The sequence below is a fragment of the Momordica charantia genome, assembly GCF_013281855.1.
Source record: "Momordica charantia cultivar OHB3-1 chromosome 5 unlocalized genomic scaffold, Mcharantia_2.0 BLBB01000005.1, whole genome shotgun sequence".
Classification (NCBI taxonomy): Eukaryota; Viridiplantae; Streptophyta; class Magnoliopsida; order Cucurbitales; family Cucurbitaceae; genus Momordica; species Momordica charantia.
The window spans coordinates 4,738,027-4,758,988 of NW_028275163.1; the positions used below are offsets into that span (position 1 = coordinate 4,738,027).

Consider the following 20,962-nt stretch of genomic DNA (forward strand, 5'->3'; position numbering starts at 1 on the left):
TTTAACAACATTTCACTTAAGGGTAATTGTGTTAATTTCCTCAGTTTAGGGTTTTTGTTTAAAAGACATAGATTAAAGTTAAAACATCTAAAGCTATTGAATAAATTAGTAATAATCCATTAAGAAATAATTTTGAAAACATAAAAATTTCCGCTCATTATTCAATCAAATTAAATGACATGGTAGAATGCCAACTTGAACCTAGTTTAGTAGGTACTAAGACATCTATTCCGATCAAAAAGTCATGAGTTCGAATCTCCACCCTACATTAAAAATAAAAAATAAAAAAAAATCAGGTAGAATATTAGCTGTTGTTTTGGTTTTGAGCCTACTTTAAATGGAATACCTAAAAATGAATCAATTAAATTATTTTAATATAATTAAGTTTGCGTACTAAGTTTTTGATTTATTTTTTTAATTTTAATTCTACAGATCATCATAGTTACACCATACTCCCACGGAAAGCATATGTACCTAATATATTCTATTCTTGGTATATTAGGTATATAAGCAGTTGCTCCAAATCTATATTTATTTTCTTCTTAATTTTCTGCTTTCTTTTTTCTCAAAATTAAGTTTCTTTAAATGGTTTAGTGTTTTTAAAATACTTTAAAATTTTAGTCTAATTTCAAAAATTAAAAAATAAGTATCTCTTTAATTTATATTTATTTTACTAGTCATTTTCTTGTTTAGCTTACCAGTCGAGGGCTATTCCCTCAGTTAAGCGCGAACTTGAGACATCAAGGTAAGTGGTATCAAAGGCTGCAAGCACTTGCCACGGTACATGCCGTCTCCCGGGAGACAATAATAAACTTTACATTAATTATATTATAAAGTTTTGTTATACATATTGGGGTTACAAAATATTCATTTATGTCTCAAACCGACCACGTTTCTCAGCCATCGCGTTGCTTTAAACCCTAAATTCACTTTCTTTTGACATATTGCCCATGTGATCCCCAATTTCCCTTGTCCACAAAGACCATAAATTTTATTTTTTATATTTAAAACCAAAATAAAAATATATTCAGATACATATCTTTGTATGATCATCAGACACAATTTTCTAGAATTTTTCGTTTAAATTTCAATGTTCTAATTATATCGTACTCTTTGTTTTTTTAAAGGAGACATGTGATATGTCATAATCGTTAAATAAAGATTTTTTCTTTTCTTTTAAATGACGCCACATTTTTTTGGTATTTTTACATAATGGGCTTAGGTCATCAAGAAGAGATATAAAAGTGTAACTAAAATATATACTATACTTTAAAGAAAATATTCTAAATCTTTGAATATATTCTATATGTTGTGTATACATATAGATTCCTCACGTAACTACGTATGTCAATTATAATGTGTTCAATTCTTATTTTGATATTTTACTAAATTTTGACCGTATTAAAATGAGGTGGGTGGAGTACTCGTTTCAATAATACAAAAGTATAAATTCCTATACTTTTGATGGAAAAATAAATAAATATGTTGAGGGAGAAATTTGAACAGGACACACGTTGAGCATGAAGAACGACAACGAGACCTAGGACCACAGGCGGCTAGCATTGTACGCTGCACATGCGTACATGCACATCACCACCACCACTATACAAGCTAGACGTCGTCGATGACTGCAACTTGCAGTGGCAGGGAATAAGCCTACAGATGGAGGCACTATTCACTAATTGTCAAGAACGTTTGCCCCTTCGTCAGGGCCTCGTATAGCTCGGCATGCTCCTGCACTTCTAACCATCATCCTTCCTGGTCAGCTCATCGTGCCTATAAAAGGGAAGGACCCCATCACCACCAAGTAAGTAAAAAACCTGTCACATTAGGCGAATGTTAGATGATATCCAATATAAATGAATTAAATTTACCCAACACATCAGCTTAAGCTTTTGGGTTGAGTGGTAGTTTATTCATCCTTTGATGGTATCAGAGTGGGAGGTCCCGATGTGCTGAGATTTTCTTAGTATCATGATCAGTTACTTCATTTTTCATAGAAGTCGACACATACCTTTTGAATGAATAATAGTACTATTCTAAAAAAATAATAATAATAAAAGAAAAAAATAAATAAAAGAAAGAAGTCGAACCTACATCTCTATATGATTAAATTTTCTTACAATGTCATATATATAACTCAAGCTTTTGAAATTTAAATCAACTATTACGATACTTACGTTTAGAAACCAAACAAACCCGTAGAGCTCACAAATTAAATTAAGCACAAATGTTGATTTTCAATAAATTCAAGATATAAACTATACACATAACTCAAACTACTCTATATTTTAAAATGATGTGTTCACATATTATATTATGAATAAGAGAGATTAGAGAAGCATAATTAAAAATGTCTAGTCTTTTTTAACTTTGAACTTTGAGAAATGAAAAGGAGAGAGCCAAAACTCATAGATAATTCTTTCCAAAACCACTTATAAGAATCCTTTTTACCTTTACATACTTAATAAATTATAAAGATTTTTTAATGATTTTGCTGGTTTGCCTAACTTTTTTTACTTATTTTTTATTTTATTTTTTGTTTGGTTAAAAACAGATGGATCCAACAAGGCTTTTGAGAATAAAGTACTTAATTAGCATCTAGCTAGGTTTAATAGTATCTATTCCATTGTAATTATAAAAGAATTCAAACTTCAAAGTGTGAGTTTCTTCATTGTTTCATCTCACTAATCACAATATATTCCAATTATGGGTTTTTTTTTTTAATTTATAATCTCAATTTTGATTTGGAGTGCATGTTTTTTCAAAAATCTATTTGAAAAAATATTTACTATTAATAAAATAAATTAAAATTTATTGTTATTGTAATTAAAAAGAAAGATTAGCACAATAATATATTTATAATTGATATTAAATCAAAGAAAAGATAATTGAGTCTAAACCTAATTGTCTAGCTAGGTTTATTTCTTTGAAATCCTTATAGGAATGGTTCATTATATGATCAATTCCGTAAAAGACATTTGTCTAATTCTAAAGTTTTATTACTATATTCTTAAAAAATATCACTTTGTTCATAGTAAATGATACTTCATTTAATCTCTAAAATTTAGAAGTTTTTATTTATTTATTTTGATTCCTAAATTTAAGTGTTTTTTTAGTCTGCAAATTATACAAACATCTACAAATTAGATAAATGAACAAAATATATAAAGATTTATATTTTATAATTGTGTTTTGTTTGTATTTATGTTTTATATTAATTAAATTTTTTTTACAAGAAATATATAATACATTTCAAATGAAGCTATACTTAAAAATAATTAATTATTATATTTAAACAGTAAACAGAGAAAATACACGAAAACAAGTTAAACAACTGAGTGACATTCATTAGTATATATCTTTCTCTTTTTGTTTTTTTTTGGTAAATAATTATGTTTTTTTAGTACAACACGTGGGGTTGGGAGATCGAACTCACACCCTCATGATTAGAGGTAAATAATTATGTTAAATAGATAGTTTTCACAATTAAAAAAGATACTTTTTTTTTCCTTTTGAGTTCAACAATATATGAAGGTGAGAAATTTGATCTTTTATGTTATTTTTAACAAGTTAACTATGTTTAAATTTGTTAAAAAAAAAAGTAGTTGCTAAGTGTACAATAATTATAATTTTTACAAATTATTCCATCACAATTCGTAGATCAAATTTAGAAATAAAAAAAATATTTACAGGTCGATTTCTTTTTTTTTTCCTTCTTATTTCACCACTATAGTTCAAATATGGAAGATAGAGAATAATTTAATTCTATCTCGGTTGAGCTACTTGGGACTAGAACATAGAATTTAAAAACTATGGCAACGTAACTTACACGAATTTAAAATAAAATATAATATTTCTAACCAAAAAGTTGTGAGTTCGATCCCCATATTGTACTAAATTTTTTTTAATATTTTCTAAAATTATTCCAAAATCTAATCAACCCAATAATTCACCCATTAATTTTTATTTCAAATTGCCAGATCAACACCCCACACCCATTTTTACTTTTAAATTTTAAACTTGTTTTAAAATTATCCTTTTGTCTACTTTTCTTTTGATAATCCATGTCTTTAACCTATGTTCAAATGGGTACTTTTATGTTTTTATTTTAATAGAAAAGTTGACAAAAGGGATAATTTTAAAACAAGTTTAAAATTTAAAAGTAAAAATGATTTCGAAGGTTTAGGAATAATATAAAAGCCTATCCTAAAATTTAGGGTTATTTTATATAAGTTCAAAGTTTTAAATGTCGATGTCTAGGAATGTCAAGGTCCAATTTCATATCAATGGAAATATCGCTAAAATGTCGATATTGATGAATATTTCTATAGAAGTTAGAGAAATTAAAAAATCGTAGAAAATATTTAAATTAACAGGTAAACATGTTTCTATTTCTAAATAAGTTTAAAATGATGAATATTAATATTGTGTTGATATTTTTCATATTCTATCGATTTTCCTTTGTAATATAATGGAAATTTCGATTTACCTCGTGTCGATGTCGAACTCATGGATATGTGAAAATGTCGATGTACATGTCTGATTTGTCGACCGATATTTAATACCATAAAATTAAGTCCAAGGTTTTAAATATTGATGTCGATGGAAATGTAGAGCTCTCAATTTCATGGAAATATCGATAATATGTCGATGTCGATAGATATTTGTGTAAAAGTTAGAAAAATTAAAAAATTATAAAAAAATATTTAAATTAACTAATAAACATTTTCCTATTTCTAAATTAGTTTAAAATAATTAATATTAATATTATGTATATATTACTATGTTAGTAACATTTTATTGATATTTTTCGTATTTTGCCGATTTTCTTGTACTATGATGAAAATGTCGATTTATCCTTCATGTCGATGTCAAATCCACGAAAACATGGATATGTCGATGGAAATGTCGATCTTTCGACGGATATTTAGAACCATGAAGTTAACCAAGACCGATATTGTAGATTTTTAATTAATTTAAAGGAAAAAAAAGGTTAATTTATCCGTTAAAAAATGTCCTAAATATTTTTTTTTCTTTTAATTGTTCTGAGAGTCACATTTTCCGTACAGTTCTAGACACAAAGGGGGGGGACAGAGCAAAGTGGTGAAGCGTGGCATTGGGTTTTGGATTCAAAATTCAAAATCTTTGATTCTACGCACTCCACCATTCCCAATTTCCTCTCATTTTTTCTTCTTTCTTCCTCCCGATTCCCTCCAATTTCTCTCTTTCCTCAATTTTTGAATTTTGATTTCGATCTCACCCACCCCCCTTCTGAACCCTAATTTCGAGCACCCCCCAGATTGTGATTTTGCAGTTTCCACATCTTCCCATCTCCATTTCGAGCCGATTCGATCCCTGCTGCAATGGCGGACGCCGACTCTCCCACTCCCTCCGTCCCTGCCCCCTCTCCTCTCTCAGCAGTGCGTTCCGTTGCTTTTCTTCGATTTGGGTTTTTAATTACGGCCGATTTGCTTTCGGACATACGAACTTGTTCTTGCAATTACTTACTACGCGTTTACTGTTTGTATCTAACATTGTTGTGTTCTGTTCCTCTTGGTGCTAGAGAAAGGAGAATCTGACCCCCATTGGAGCGAAAATTACGGTATTATTTTATCATCTCAACTTGATTTCTGAATTCTACTATTGTTTGCGATGTTGAGATTCTGGACTTCGATTGTGGGATAGTTGAGCACCTAATTGTTCATCATTTGAAGTTGCGAATTAGGATTGATTGGTCGAGACTCTGGCTTGTGTACAATATATCCTTGGGACTTTTCAGATAGTGGATAACTAAAGAGGGTTAAGAACGTATATAAAATGTTAAATATGCTTTAACTGCATTAGTTGGATTTTGGAGTATAGCAGTAGTTTAACATGGTATTGGAGTAGAAAGCATTGAGTATTTCCTCTCCATTTCCATTTCATATAATAGTCTAATTGTTGAGTTTTGTTCTATTTTAGCAAGCTCAAAGGCGAGAGAAAGTGTTAAGGATAGATATGAAAGATTAAAGGTTTTTTGGGATAGGGGATACCTGTGATTCAAACCCAATCTTCTGAAATTTGACATGTATGTTCTCAGGAATTGAACGAATCAAGAGCAGAGTTGCATAGTAGAATTCAATTTCTAAAACAGGTGAAATCTAAATACGCAATGTCCTTACTGTGAGCCCGATTACAATGTATGTCTTTTCTCGTTTAGTTATTCCTCCCCTCTGATTCTGTAAACTTGTTCTTGTGTTTGAGCATTTCAGGATCTCCAGAATTGGAGGTCAAAACTTGACATGCAAGTTAATACCTACCGCAGTGTAAGTTAATATATTGCTTGTTATCTTCTTCTTTTCTATGTATTCATATATTTTATATAAGGAATTGTTACTGCGCGCCGCAGTGCCATGTTTTAAGATACTTGTGTTTGTGTTTGAGTTTTATGATCCATAAACAAGTCTGAGTAGACTCGAAATTTTGATTCTTGGTGATTCAAAGAGATTTCAAGCCTGCTAATGTTTTCAACATAGGACATTTATTATTTAATCCCTTAATACCTCGGTTATTACAAAAAAAGAAGAAAAACAGAAAGATCGGATATTAATGGTAGTGTGATTTTTCCTTTTGTTGGTCATAGATATTTTCTTTATTTTCTGCTTTTGTATCTGTATATTACGGCAGCACCTGATATATTCCTTCAATGCTTCATGCAGGAACTCTCGGAACTCAAGAAATCGCTAAATGTTGAGGTAGAGAACCTTCGTACGGTAAGAAATGCTTCATAGATTGAATATGCTTTTGAACTTTTGAGTGGTATTCAAAACGGTATGAAATTTGTAGCATAAAAGCAGGAATTCGAAGAACTAAGGACTACCCTTCAGCAGCAACAAGAAGATGTGACTGCTAGCCTGAGGAACTTGGGTGTAAGTTCTAATTCTATGATTTTACTACCCGAATGTGCAGATGAATTTCCTCGAAACACCTCCAACTCACCCCTCTCTTACCGTATATATTAACCGTAACTAAAGGAAAATACAAATGTTGGCAGCTTCAGGATGTTTCCATGGACAATGACGAGACTCAACGTCAACATCCTATAGCAGAAAGCAGTGACAAGGAAGCACACGATGCAAACGAGGTTAAGGATGGACATGCCTTAACAGAGGACAAGGGGAATGAAGCTGAAAATTAAGAGGCACTTTGTAGAATGTATGTTGTAAGTTTTTTCATTCCATGAGAAAATAGCCTTTAGCTGCCCTCTCTTGTTTTGTTGGTTATGTCACAATGGATTTCCACATCTTACCTGTTTTGCATCATGTTTTTATTTAAATTTCAATCTTTGTAATGGGGTTCTTTTCAATATTTCCCATTGAGGTTCTATGGGAGTCTCCATTTTCTCTCTCCCTCTCTCTCTCTCTCTCTCTCTTAATATCTATGGAGTCCATTTGTACCGTGTTGTTGTGATCACTTTGACTGATTTAATGTCATAAAATGCAGCTTCTGAAACCTAAGATAGCTAGCATTTTCCACCTGGGCCTGAACCTAAGGGTCCACTTGAATGAGGTTTTCAAATTAGTTATCTGCTTCTTTGTGTGCTTTTTGAACTGAGATTTTAGTAAATGTATGTGTAAGTAGTTTCTGGAAAGTAGTTCTCTCTTGATTTGTGTTTGTTTGGAGTACTTGAGAGTTGAGGTTGAGGTTGAGGTTGTTCTTTCAAAATCATGGGTTTGTGAATAAATATTTTAGGTCCACAATTACTTTAATCTTTACCAATAATGTATAGGAGTGTTATCGGGGCGGAGTGGGAATGGGATGGCTTCCCCGTCATACCTGTTCCCGCTGTCCATTTTATTCACCATCCTCACAAAATTCCTCACGTGGGGATAGTCAAGAATTATTCCTCTTTTATTATTATTATTTTTTTTAAGAAGTTATCAATTAAATTTTAATTCTTGAAAATTCTCATTTAAAAGGAAAAACTCTTAAATTTTCTAACAATGACACATAATTCATTACAAAATAAGTTCTAAATTTAAATTTAACCATTCAAATTATAAGATATACTGGTCTTAAAATGCAAACATAACAACAATGTCTAATAAATTTTACATCCGAATATTATTGTTTGTATAATAAATTTCATATAGAAATATTTCGGATTAGGGTTTATATATAAATATAAGTGGAAATGTAAACCGGGAGGGAATGGGATGAAGAACAAGGTTCCTTGTTCTTATCCCCATTTAGGTCACGGGAAAAATTTTATCTCCTCTCCTCTCTCATCTCTGCTCATGCCCCTCATAAGTTGGGGATTTTTTATTCCATTTGAGACAGGTCCTACCGAAAAAAGTTACACCCTTGTAGTTATAATGAAGAAATAAAAAAGAAACGAATGTAGGTAATTATTTTAAATAAGTTTAATATTTATCCATTTTCTCTTCAAGAAATTCTCATCTCTAGATGACTCAAGTACAATTTCTTGAAATGACATAAAAGCACATGCTTAATGGGATTAGATTTACACTACCATAATGTTGCTTTGGAGAAGAATAATACGAAATTATGAGGTAAGGAATGACTTGCATGAAATTAATATTTTCTTTTTCGTCTTATTTTACAAACTGTTATGAAAATGGCGAATTGCTATTACTAATTGAAGAAGATAATGGTATTTTTCGATCAAAAGATCATGAGTTTCACTCTCTCATGTTGTATTAAAAAAACAAAAGAATGAAGATAATATTTGTATTCATTCAGTAATTTGGTGAGATAATAACTAAGTTAAGATTTCATTTTTTGTCCTGAGTTGCAAATATTAGCCATTGAATTTTTAAAATCTCTATTTTAATGTCTTTGAATATGTATATAAATATGTTAACATATAGATAAGGGCAGGGCAGAGGAGAAGGTCAATCCCTTAGTTGGTCGCAATGCAAAACGTATATATAAAAAACTAAAGACTTTGTAGTTCGGCGATAAAGAAAATGTTGAAAATACTGGTTGAGAGGAATATGGGGTATCTACCATTATAGGTGGCTTATTAATCCAAGGGTTAGAGTAAATTGAGAGAGAATGAGTTCAAATCGCATGTTGGTCACTTACTTTAAGAATTAATTTTTATATGTTTCTTGACACAAAATATTGTAGGGTCAAACGGTTGTCCCATGAGATTAGTCGAGATGTATGCAAATTAGGTTGGGTACTTTTTTTTTTTTTAGTACTCGTAGATATATAAAAAAAAATAAAAATAAAAAAGAAGAAGCATGGGTATATTAAGCAGCAAATTGATGACAAAGACTAAAATAAGTAATAATTATTATTACTTATCTATCCCGCCCTCTCCTTGAATTTTAAAAAAGTTAAAATAAAAACTATTGATTTATGTAGAAATATTGAAGATTTTGATGAGTTTTTCCACATTAATTAAGCATTAATTTTGAATTGTCCTTTACACGCACATCAACATTCATAATTTTATGATTTACTTTTTTCGAAGCTGGGTTGGTGGGATGAGTTAATTTTCTCGTCTTCTAAAATATCAATTATGAATTTCTCAACTAACAAATTTCGCTCCTATTTATTTAACTTTATTGGCTCATTTTATTTATTTAGGTTTATAATATATTTAAAAAACAAGTACATCACACTGCTATTTTTAATCAATAAAATCAAATCTCGTCTGAAAGTAAGTTGTTGAGAAAAATGTTTCACTGTTGTCTTCAATTCTATTTTTAAGAATTATTGATTGGTGGGTTATAAATGTTATAATTATTGTCCCTTAAAATTATTATTGACATTGACATCTCACAAGAGATTTTAATTAATGTTTTTAAGAAATATCATAAACAAAAAGCAAACCGAAAGAAAATAAGAGAGAACATCTTTTAAAAATAGCAAGTCGAAAATATAGATTCTAAAATTGCTCTCAAATATAGTGCCGTAGGATCTCCCTTCCCTTGTTGTTTAGCCAAGTTTCCCTTCTCAATAATAGGATAAAAAAACCAAAAACATTTTTAGTTCATGTACGAATTTTTAACATTTTTAGTCTCTGTAGAATAATAATTTAATTCTTGAAATTTAATTTATAACAATTTAGATCCTAAACTTTAGTATATAAAATGTTTAAAATTTGTAATAATTTAAGCGAAATTTGCTTCTTATACATGTAGAATGAAAATTTGACGCGAGACCAAATGTACTTATAAATCACAAAGACTAAATCATTATAGAATAATTAACACTTAATTTTAATGAAATTTTTCACAATAGCAATTAAATCGTTACAAATTATAAACTACAATAACTAATTTGTTAATACTAAATTATTACCAATTTAAAAGTCCATAGATTAAATCTAGGTCAAACGTGTTTTTTAACCTAAATAAATATGTTCTAAATGCAGTAACCTCCCATGTAAAAAAAAACGTAGGTTTCAAATCTAGCATAATTGAGCCTTAATACTGAAAAAATAGCCATAAAAAATAGTGGTAAATGCGACATAAGTAGAATATGAGTCAACCAATAGTTATCTTAATCAATATTTAGGTTAATCAACTAATGCAATCAGTGAAAATGAACCGATTATTATTAAGCTAATCTAGGACATATGGCAAGTGAGATTTGGCTTGCTCAGAGCTTCGGATTTACTAATCTAATCACCCGAAGCTACATAAACCCAAACTATATAAATCTAGATTTATAAAATTCATCTCATATAGAGATATATAATTAAATATACTACTCTTTTCCAAATCACAAACCTACCAAAACAAAACACAAGCTATACATGTAAATTGGTTTAATTTCGAAACCTATTTCTCTACACAGTTCAAACATAGACTACAAATTTAGGCTTCCAATTCAAACACAGAACAATGGAGGGTTTAAGAAAGAAAACTATATTTACAATATCATATAAATCAACATTTTGTGTCAGTTATAGGGGCTTTGTAAGACTAAACATATATCCACAGGGGAAAAAACTTCCCTCTTGAAGATTCAGGAGGAAGCTCCTCTTAAATTTCTATGTGGTCCAATAACATATAGATAGGTGAATCACATAGTAAATATACAAAACTAAAAAATACACTTATTTATATATTATTGGACCACCCATGAATTCAAAAGGAGCTTCTTCCTGAATCATCAGGATCAAGTTTTGTACCTCTGCAAATATTCTATAGGAAGAAGTAGGGGGAGCTGAGACTGAAAGGGAAGGGAAGTTTGCTGACAAAGTGACGATCAGCAGTTTTTGTGAGAGAAAGAAGAAGTAAATATGGTGTCATACAGAAGACCAACTACCACCTTAATGTCAACAAGACTTGGAACTGCTACAGCACAGAGAGAGATAGAGAGAGGTTTTCATCTACATAGTTAATTGTGTTGTCCTTTTACCTTTCCTTTCTCTGTCAAAAATTATGTTGCGTGGAAATCTCACATGGCGTGGGAAAATGGGACAGCTCTTACTCTTCACATCACCTCATTTTTCATTCCATTATTTTTGCCAATTTGCACACAAAGTTATTTCCTGGGGCTATCTGGATGGAGTGTTGTCACCTTAACTACTTGCCTTTACTCTCGAGGAGATGGCCGCACGTCTACCTAAAGGGGATGGCTTTTTTGTTTAGAGAGAGAAACAATGGTTTTTAACCAGGATCATTGAATGCATAAGAGAGAGAGAGGAAGCACTTTCTTTTTTGTTTTGTTTTGTTTTGTTTTTGCTATACGTATTTAGTGATTATAGGAGTGGTAGCTACATTTGTAATTACAACCCATCTAATGATTTCTTTCTCGTACTATGCTTTGAACTCTTTTGTTTGGTAGGTTATGTCTTGTTTCTTTCTAAGAATGGTGTATTAGTTTATTTCTTTTTTCCACTACTTTTCATAGCCCTTTTTCTTGATAATGCAAGAATATTAAGTTAATTGTACTTTGCTTTCTATGTTTGAAATCTTAATCAAATCTCAAAAACTAAAACTAGGTGTTTAGAGGAGAAAAACCCGATTTCTCTAGTTTCTAAAATTTGGCAAAGATTTAAGAAAATGTTCTTAGGAAGTAGACTATAAGACATAAACTAACTTTAAAAACAAAATCTAATCTAGAACGTGGAAGAAAAGAAATATTGGATGGCTGTGGAAGAGATTCCTCAAGTTTGACACAGGGATATGACCCTCATAGGACAATCTTGATTTTCTTAATTCCTACGATCCATTCTCTTCATTAATGCCAAGGACAATAGGATGGACTGCAGCAAGTTTGAAAAGGCAGCGGCTGAGAATGAATGTAGGGGTCGCTAATTGGGAGGAGATTTAGAATTTTAAATTGGGTGGGAATGAGAAAAAGATTAATCAATCTTGAAATGTGGTACAGAGGGAGATTAAATAATGGGGGTCACAATCTAGATTAAAGAGGGAGTAGTTCAGCTGATAAAAGGCCCATTTAATGCATGATTTTAAATTGTTAAAGAGTTTTAGAGTTTCCAGGATTTTTGTTGGGAGAGAGTGAAACCTGGCAGCCTGCTTTTAAATTCCACTATAATTACGGGGAGAAAGCTTGGAAAGCAGCTGCTATCTTTTGGCATTTTCTCGATAGAACATTGCTCTTTTCGAACTCCCTCCTTCCTTCGACCTTCAATATCATGTATATAACATTGCCATGGAACAATGGCTCTGGCTCGTCGATTCTATAGTTTCACTTTCAATCTCTCTCTTTCTCTCTCTTTCTGAACCAGAAGATTTTTGGTCATTCATCTCCTTTTGACGACAGTGGAACTGGGACTTTCCTTCCAATGGCTGTGGTTTGTGCTGAAGCAGCCTCACAACCGCTTAGAGCACAGGTAACAATTAACATGCCTTCCCGTCGGCAAGTTTTTAACTTTCTTCTTATTCTTCTACTTCTCGGGCATCCTTGGCTCATCCCTTCTTTTGTTTACAGGTCTGGGTCTTGAAAGTTTCTATGCACTGTGAAGGGTGCAAGAGGGAAGTTAAGAAAGTTCTACAGAGCATTGATGGTACCATTCCTTATTGTACTCTTTTACTACTTTAGTTTGTAGTGAAATGTGTGGGAAATAGCTGGAACGGATGAAGTAAATTCCATTTTTTCCATGTTAGTTTTCTTACCAGCCAAATATAGGATTTTGGATACTTTTGGAAGTGGCCCTCGGTCTAAAGCTTCGAAGTGACGACCTTCTTAATCTTGTAGGTGTCTATACGACCATTATTGACTCAGAACAACAGAAAGTTACGGTCACCGGAAATGTCAGTCTTGAGAAGCTGACCAAGAGGCTGAGAAAAGCACGTAAACACGTGGAAATTTGGCCGGAAAAGCCAGCGGAAAAAGGAAAACAGTTCATCAAGACGTTAGAGACTGACAAGGGGAATGGCCAAGAAAATGGAAGAAGTCCGAGTACTACTACTCCAGCGAAGAAGGTTGAGTTTAAATTCAGCCCTGTTAAGAATAACCGGGAAGAACAGACTGAAAAGTCAAAGAACAATGGGAACTCTCCCAACAAGCCCACGGCCGGGGAGGCGCCGCCGGCGTCCAACTCCAAGGGCAATACTACTACTGGACATGAGGGTTGTCTAAACAAAAGTGGCACAGGGCAAAGTGGTGGTGAAAAGAAGAAAAAGAAGGGGCAACCAGGTAATAACACCAATAGTGACAATTCGGGTTCAAACCCCCGAAATGGGAATGGGGCGCTCAATCTGGATCCAGATGTGGGCCTAAAAAATGGTAACCCACTGGCCCAACAGATATACTCGGGCCCAAAGGGTTATTATTTCCCTACGCCCATATTGGGGTTAAATTACGATGCGCCGGTTTCAGGTAAAGGTCCTGAATTCCTTTACCATGTTCCGCCGATTTCCTTTCCATATTCAAATGACCAGACAGGAAATTATGAGTATCAAGCAAGGCCGCAGAACTGCCTAGATTATTTCAGTGAAGAAAATGCCCATGGATGCTTCATCATGTGACCTACCAATACCCAGCCAATCTCAAATCAACGACAGGTGTTAATTTGAAGTGCTGATTTCACGTAGTAAATCAGCGAAGCATGAGAATATAGAGGCACATGAGTGAGAACCAAAATGGCGGAATAAGGTTAGCAGGTAGCTGAATTTTGAAGGGTTGGGTGCTTCTAGTTTTTGAGTTGAAAGAACATTAGGGTTATTGTGCTCTCTACCAAATGAGAACTTTTGCAGAAGCTTTGTGATTTCTTCGACTAATCTAGAAAATTATTCAAATTTTCAAATTTTCAAGCGCGATAAGTACATTTGTTGAAATTCAAAGCTGGGATATTTTGCCTCTTTTTGAACAATCCAAGTAAACTTTGTAGAGCGATCCTTACAAAACTTGAACAGCATTAAGCATTTGAGGTTTCTTTTAAACTAAAATGTTTCCACTCAGATGAAAACCCCCGATCTGACATTAGCATATCTAAAGCTAACTAGGAAAATAGTCAAAAGAGAATAGAACAACAAGTCCATTTGCCCTCCATCACAGAGAGTCAAAATAGAATGTAATCTCTGGAGTCTTTCAGCATCTTTTGACCCATGCAACTCGGAAAAAAACGATATTATTAGCATTCCAAGAATCATTTTTTCCTAATCTTGTATGCATCTTGGACCAACCAGTTTGTGAGAAAATTTTATTTAGGAGCCATCGTTAGTAAAAAAAGATAATGACCATTCCCCTTTTAAGAATGGAAGGATATTTGCAGACAGACTATACAGGGAGAAGGGGAATATAAACCATCACAATCACTCGGGAACCCCACAGAAGGATGTACACATACAGAGGTCAACAATGCCAGAACATGGAAATGTTCTTAGCAGCTACTAGCTAGTGCCTTTGCGAGATCCAAAACTTGGTTAATTTTATCAATCTAAGATGCAGAATCTAATAGACCCAAAAAGAAATCCACTAGTTGCATCTTAAGGTAAGCATATCCACAGCAAAGATTGGTAGTTATAACATGATCCAAAAGATTGACTGTAATGAGAAGGAACAATGGTTTAAGTGAAAAGCACTTCCATTTATATTCAGACTCAAAGCAAAGACTATAGCAACTGATCTTTGTGGTTACATCCAAACTTAATTGTTCTTCAATCTTTCAGCAAACTATCTCTAAGAACTAAGGAACCTTCACTGTAATTAGAAGGTATTTTATTGTAAAGGTTCAAGAACCTGATTTGAGAACAAAAGGTTCTTTAATCAGATTTTGAGCTAAATAATGCAAAGAAATATAGCACCCTATCAAAAATCTTAATCAACTGCCTCTCATAGATAAACATGGTATGAGGACTACCACTACAGAGTAAAACTATGGAACAAAATTAGCTAATGCAAGGCAAAAAGCAGCCAAATTTAAGCTTACATGCTGGTAGATGCTCTTGTGGTGCGCTGGTTTGTTCCAAGGATGATTACAATAACAGTTACATCATCATGATATTTTCTTCTCCTGCCGGCAGGAATGGTAATTAATTCTTCCTTGCTAAAACCTATAAAACATAAATTCATACATCATCAGCACCGATTGATAACAGATAAATGAAATTTTAAATTATCAGCAAAAGGTTAGTTTACTTTTGAGCAATATTACTAAACACCCTCGATTTTCTTTTGGAGTAGTTGCTGTATAACAAATTAATGCGTGTGTGGGTAGGTCATTATTGCATTCTTCTGTATTTCAATAACTACTAAATCCTGCACTGCCTTCAGCTTTTCTTACGATCCTGTGTTTTTCGAGAAAAGGTCCTGACTTGCATAGTTGTATTCAAAGTTCAATCAGCTAATGTGTCAAGGTTAATATCAAGATGAGTCAAACTTGTACCAAAAGACTGCGTCTCAACCTATAAAATGCACTGTGAAAGAAAAATAAATTGACCTACCTAAGAAAACTCATAATAGTTATTAAAGAAAAAGAAAAGGCATTATAAGGCATTATAACATTACTAATTAAATTGATAGTCCAAATAAGATCAGTACAATTTCTTCGGCCGTGCAAATGGCAGAATTGAAGAGCAGTGTTTTCACTGAACTTGTAATCAATGTCAGTTATATACTTCAATAATGACTTGTCTTGTATTGTATAAAGGACACTTCTCCAGAAGTATACTATGTCAGAACAGCTAAAAGAATACAATTTAAAAGCAGCAACGGTACTCCAGCCTCAACTTGTTCCCACGTTACCAGTCTATTCGTCGGGTATGAAATGATAGCAATAGTCCCCATATCTTCTATGTTTTTTTTCACCAAAAATGTCAAAGTTTTAAATATAATATCTTCTCACAAAGAATTCATCTTTTTTTTTTTTTTGAAAAAGAAAGGAAATAAAAAACCACTAGGACAGCACATCCAAACATTCAGATATATATTGAAACTTTGTTAGAAAATTGCCAATTTAACCAACTGAAAATTTAACTTGGCTAACAACATTTTGAATGACTAAGTTCATTCTTTAGCCCATGGTCAATATACAACTAATGTACTTATAAGTAGTGAGCTTATTTTTTCAATCGTGAATTCATGATAATATCATGCCAAAGACAAATAAATAAAAAATAAAAATTGACTTCCATTAATGTAATTTGGGAAACGATTCAAACATTACAGAAAACTATCTTTGGAGTTCACCTGCGCAATCAGCTGCTTTCAATAAGAGCTGCTCCAGCAAAAATTTTGCAGGATCACCAGTTGGGTTGCTCAGGATATATGAATGGACAAGGTTCACTGCCTCGTCATTGCCAAAAAAGTCAAATAAACCATCACTGCCAACTATAACAAAGCAATCTGATTTTGATATCCTATGGACAGACAATGCCGGTTGAGTGGAAATATAGGGAGGGCTAATTAGGTTACGAACTTGAAGAATACCCATCAAAGCATCATTAAACTTTTTCTGCAGAGAAATAAATGTATAATAATCAACTTAAGATGGGTTAAAATAATATCCAGCAATGCAGACTAGGTTACCTGGTTCACTTAGACACAAATACCATTTTTAACGTTGATACTATCATAAAAACTTCGACCTGATAATTTATGTCCTATTGTAAAGTGGTCATGCATATTGATTTTTCTGTCCAGAGATGATATGGATTCATCAAGGTCAAATGAGCTCGAAAGTGACAGGAGCAAAATAGATAGAATCCTTACAAGTAACGGTTGGTGGATACGAAAGAACATGCATGGTTAAGGCATAGTTTAAGGTAAAATATCAAGCAGGTATTATCGATTATCATGAATACCAAGCACAAAATGTTTTCAAAAGGCCAAAAAACAGTTACAAAAGATTCTATTTCGTTTATCAATCTGCATCATTACTAGCATATTACGATGTTGAGGCTATTTTATTTATTAAATAACTTTTTATACACTGCACAAAAAGGAAAATGGTTTCTTTTTGAGATTATGGCCATAGTGACAGGCACGCAATGTATAACTGTCGCGTACCGTCTTCAAGTAGCCAACTCCAAAAGCACGAGTCACCTTCAGTTTTCCTTTGACTTTGCCACCAACGATGGTTGCAGGATCATCAGGATGAACATGTTGTAACTGTGCTCTCTCAAGTTCATTATCCACAGTGTGACTCTCGGTTAGTTGGACAGCTTTCAGTCCTCCATTCCCTTTCATAGCACCTTCATCAAGGGTAGCTAGTACTGCTCTACTGTCACCTAAATTTAGCGTATACAAATCCATTCCATGAAGAAGCACCACTAAAACACAAGATCCGACAGAAACTAAATCAGGACGATCCTCCATTTCCTGTTCAACCATGTGCAGAAAATCATTCTCTGCTTGACTAAGAGCACGCTGGAGGCTATCGAGCACCCCATGCCTTAGATGATTAGTTGACATTCCTGCTTCGGCATGTGAAAGGTTCTCGAAGATATTATTGATATCAGAAGCAATTTTACTATTGTTCTTTAAAGGAGAAAATCTTCCATGAGTAATACTACTATCATCAAGAAGATGTGAATTATCTGTGTCCAAACCGTCGTAGGCGGTTTCATTCCCCCAGTCTAGTAGGTTAAAATAAAATACGATGGTTTCATACAATGTGCCAGCAAGAAAATCAGCGGCATCTCTTCCATTAAAACCATCATAAATTGCACAAAATAGCCATCCATTTTCTTCAGAACAAACAGCTTGGACCCTGTCTTCACCAGCAGCTCCACCTGCCACTTGCAGTTCCTTAACATTAAGAAAACCTTCGCTTCCAGAAGGAGCACTCATGGATTTCAACAAATATGAATCATATTCGGATGTTGGGGTCGTTGGACTGCAACTTAAGTTTGACAGGCTACTCTGCAGAGACGATGACAATATATCCAACCTTGAAAGAGTAGGTGATGAGGGAACCCTGCGGAAGGAGTTAGGAGAGTCCCAGGTCGGCAGTATTTCTATTCCTATCAACCCATTGCATATATTTGTGTTTGCTAGGGTGGCATTTGCACTCAAGGCAGCCCCAGATAAGCAAGAGAAACTGCTGACCCTTCGAAGTCCGGGCGGCTGGATCTCGATCTTGTCAGAAACCTCATGAATGCCGTTTATGATACCATTGCATTGATAACCAAAGCTAACTTCAAGCTCTCCCTCGGGTTTTGCTTGCAGCATACTAAATAACTGTTACAACAAATGCATTTCTTTTTTAATGCCCCTTCATAAAGAAATGTCAAGGTTAAATTACTATGCAGCATTTCCAAATTATCAGTCAGATTTGGAAGGTCTTATACCTTTGTTTCCTATCGTGAAAAAAATAAAAAGGGATGACCTTTTATACCGCCAAAATAAATGAAAAGATACTTGAAATTTAGACGTTAAACTGTAAAGAATTTGGGGGGGGCACTGTACTGTTCTCGACCCAGTATGTATGATTGGCTGAAAATTGAAGGGTCCATTATTTCTGAAATTAGTTGACAAATGCAAATATCTAATTGCATTTATGCATGCCTAGTTCCGTCGGGAGTTTCTCAAGAGTCAAGAGCAATTCAAAGCAAGTAAAACATCTAATATAAGGAAATTACTGTAGCATCAAGTCCACGTTTGCTGCAACAATCCACTTGTTTTGCGCCTTTCGTCAGATTCTCTTATTTTCCCAAATTCTTCCCAGACTCCAGTTTATATAAAATTCAGTAGTACAATGAAATCGCATTTAACTTAAACAAAATTCATAATCCAGCTCCCTTTTATTCTCATTCATATTCAATTAACATGACTAAAACCAGTTATGATTACTACAACTTCTGTCATCTTTACTTTTCTTTTTACAAACTAAGGTCAAACATGCATAGTAAAATCAAACAGAGAAATACAAAGTACCACTCCATACTTCAACAATTAGATTCTCGGACTTCAACGACAGTCATGGACAGATGGATTAAACATGCACTTCAAACGAAAAACGAAAGAGACAGACAGACTAATCAAGCTCACAAAAATCACCGTCAGCCAACCAAACGAGTAATCACAGTGACAACTCAAAACAGAAAATCATCAACACAGCCTACACAAAAACCCGATAATTAAATCAACCAAACGCCAATCCAGAGAAGAACAAAAAGGCAGCAAAAATAACCTAACTCAACACGCAACAGCGCAGCCACCACAAAACAAAACAAAAAACCAGCAGAATATGCTTCAATCAACAAAAAAAATACTTCGAAAAGACACTAGCAAATATATATAGATATATTGCAAAAGCCGCCGATATTGATGATTGATGATTGAACAGTCATTATCAAGCATACAGAAAAGAGCAGAAACAGAGATGAAAAAACCAGAGGCGAACCTGAGGAGCAGACGGAATTGGAGCGAACGGCGATCCTCAAAAGCGAAAGCGAGAAGAAGAGCAAGAAGAAGAAGTGAACGTAGAACTACACATACAGAGAGAGAGAGAGAGAGAGAGAGAAGTAATGAGTGAGTGAGAGAAAAAAAATCTGGGAGAGGAGAGAGAAGTGGGAGAATCTGTATGAGGGGTACGTTAAAGGCAAGGGGGGAGGCATTTGGATGGATGGCCACGAACACGCTCTGCTAAATTTAGACTTCACCAATTTTTGTTTCGCTGCCATTCCATTTTTTACGCCTCAACTTCAACCTCATTCAATCTTCCGCTTTTTGTTATTAACTTATTAATTAATTACTCTCCCTTTCGTACATATTTTGTTTCTTATCTTAACTTAATTATCATAACTTCGTTTTTAATGTATTTTTCATTTTTTTCTAATGTCTTTCCTTTCTTTAATGCCATGAGATAAAATAATAACAATTGATACCGCGTTTAAAATTGTCGGTAATATCACTAACCAAAAATATATTTTCGTCCATAATAATAATAATAAATCATATTATTATATGTTAAAAAATGTTAGATTACAGATTTGGTTTTTAAACTTTAAAATGTACGGTTAATGTTCGAGATTTTTTTTTGTAGTTGAGTGTCTAGACTATTTTATATGTACCTCAGTGTTTCTATAGGACCAATATTAAAAGTTGAGGATTATTTTTTTTCTTTTATTTTTTATAACGATTTAATGCATGTTTTTGCTGGTTTACAATTTTATGAGCGGAGGCATGCTACTTAAAAGTTTGAGTGATCTAATTCAATTGATAAAATATAGTTTAAGTTTTTTAATGTTAAATATATTTTAATCCTTAATGAATTTTATATTTGATGAGACAATAAAAATTAATTAAGAAAACTTATACATAGAATAATGAAATTGAAACGTTTGAAGGATTAGGATACAAATAGAAAAAATGACACCGGCATTAAGAACTAAACTACATTTAGCATTTAATTTTAATTTTTAAAATTTTTATTTGCTTATTAGTAATCTTTTTTGTATTTATAGTTTAAAAATAATGCTTTAAATTCTATTGTTTTTTTCCTAAAATTTGGTCAAAACATTTAGAAGTATTTTACTTCTTAAATTTATTTCCATATTTTTAAATTTGTAATTTTTATGTACTC

At 33.0% G+C, this 20,962-nt stretch overlaps 3 protein-coding genes across 13 annotated transcripts; 2 read left to right on the plus strand and 1 right to left on the minus strand.

Moving 5' to 3' along the window:
* Nucleotides 1-1,433: 1,433 nt before the first annotated feature.
* LOC111009181 (Protein phosphatase 2C family protein) lies at nt 1,434-20,009 on the minus strand. 11 transcript variants are annotated; one of them, XM_022282151.2, is made up of 5 exons: nt 19,781-20,007; nt 17,443-18,615; nt 16,624-16,888; nt 15,365-15,488; nt 1,434-1,820 (listed from the first exon to the last, which is right to left on the minus strand). In XM_022282151.2, exons 2-5 carry the CDS (start codon nt 18,604-18,606, stop codon nt 1,763-1,765), a joined length of 1,611 nt encoding a protein of 536 aa, XP_022137843.1. In that variant the 5' UTR covers nt 18,607-18,615; nt 19,781-20,007; the 3' UTR covers nt 1,434-1,762. The 11 variants fall into 11 exon arrangements, 9 of the variants coding, with proteins under 9 accessions (XP_022137843.1, XP_087980068.1, XP_087980067.1 ...); XM_088123942.1 differs by lacking the exon at nt 19,781-20,007 and adding an exon at nt 19,017-19,523; XM_088123940.1 differs by lacking the exon at nt 1,434-1,820 and adding an exon at nt 8,253-8,325.
* Nucleotides 5,073-7,366, plus strand: LOC111009183 (uveal autoantigen with coiled-coil/ankyrin). The gene is made up of 7 exons (XM_022282157.2): nt 5,073-5,423; nt 5,567-5,605; nt 6,083-6,136; nt 6,255-6,308; nt 6,702-6,755; nt 6,840-6,911; nt 7,037-7,366. The coding sequence occupies exons 1-7, from the start codon at nt 5,367-5,369 to the stop codon at nt 7,178-7,180; spliced, it is 474 nt and encodes a 157-aa protein (XP_022137849.1). The 5' UTR covers nt 5,073-5,366; the 3' UTR covers nt 7,181-7,366.
* Nucleotides 12,694-13,961, plus strand: LOC111009182 (uncharacterized). Its single transcript, XM_022282156.2, has 3 exons — nt 12,694-12,823; nt 12,922-12,997; nt 13,189-13,961. The coding sequence occupies exons 1-3, from the start codon at nt 12,776-12,778 to the stop codon at nt 13,959-13,961; spliced, it is 897 nt and encodes a 298-aa protein (XP_022137848.1). The 5' UTR covers nt 12,694-12,775.
* Nucleotides 20,010-20,962: the final 953 nt, after the last annotated feature.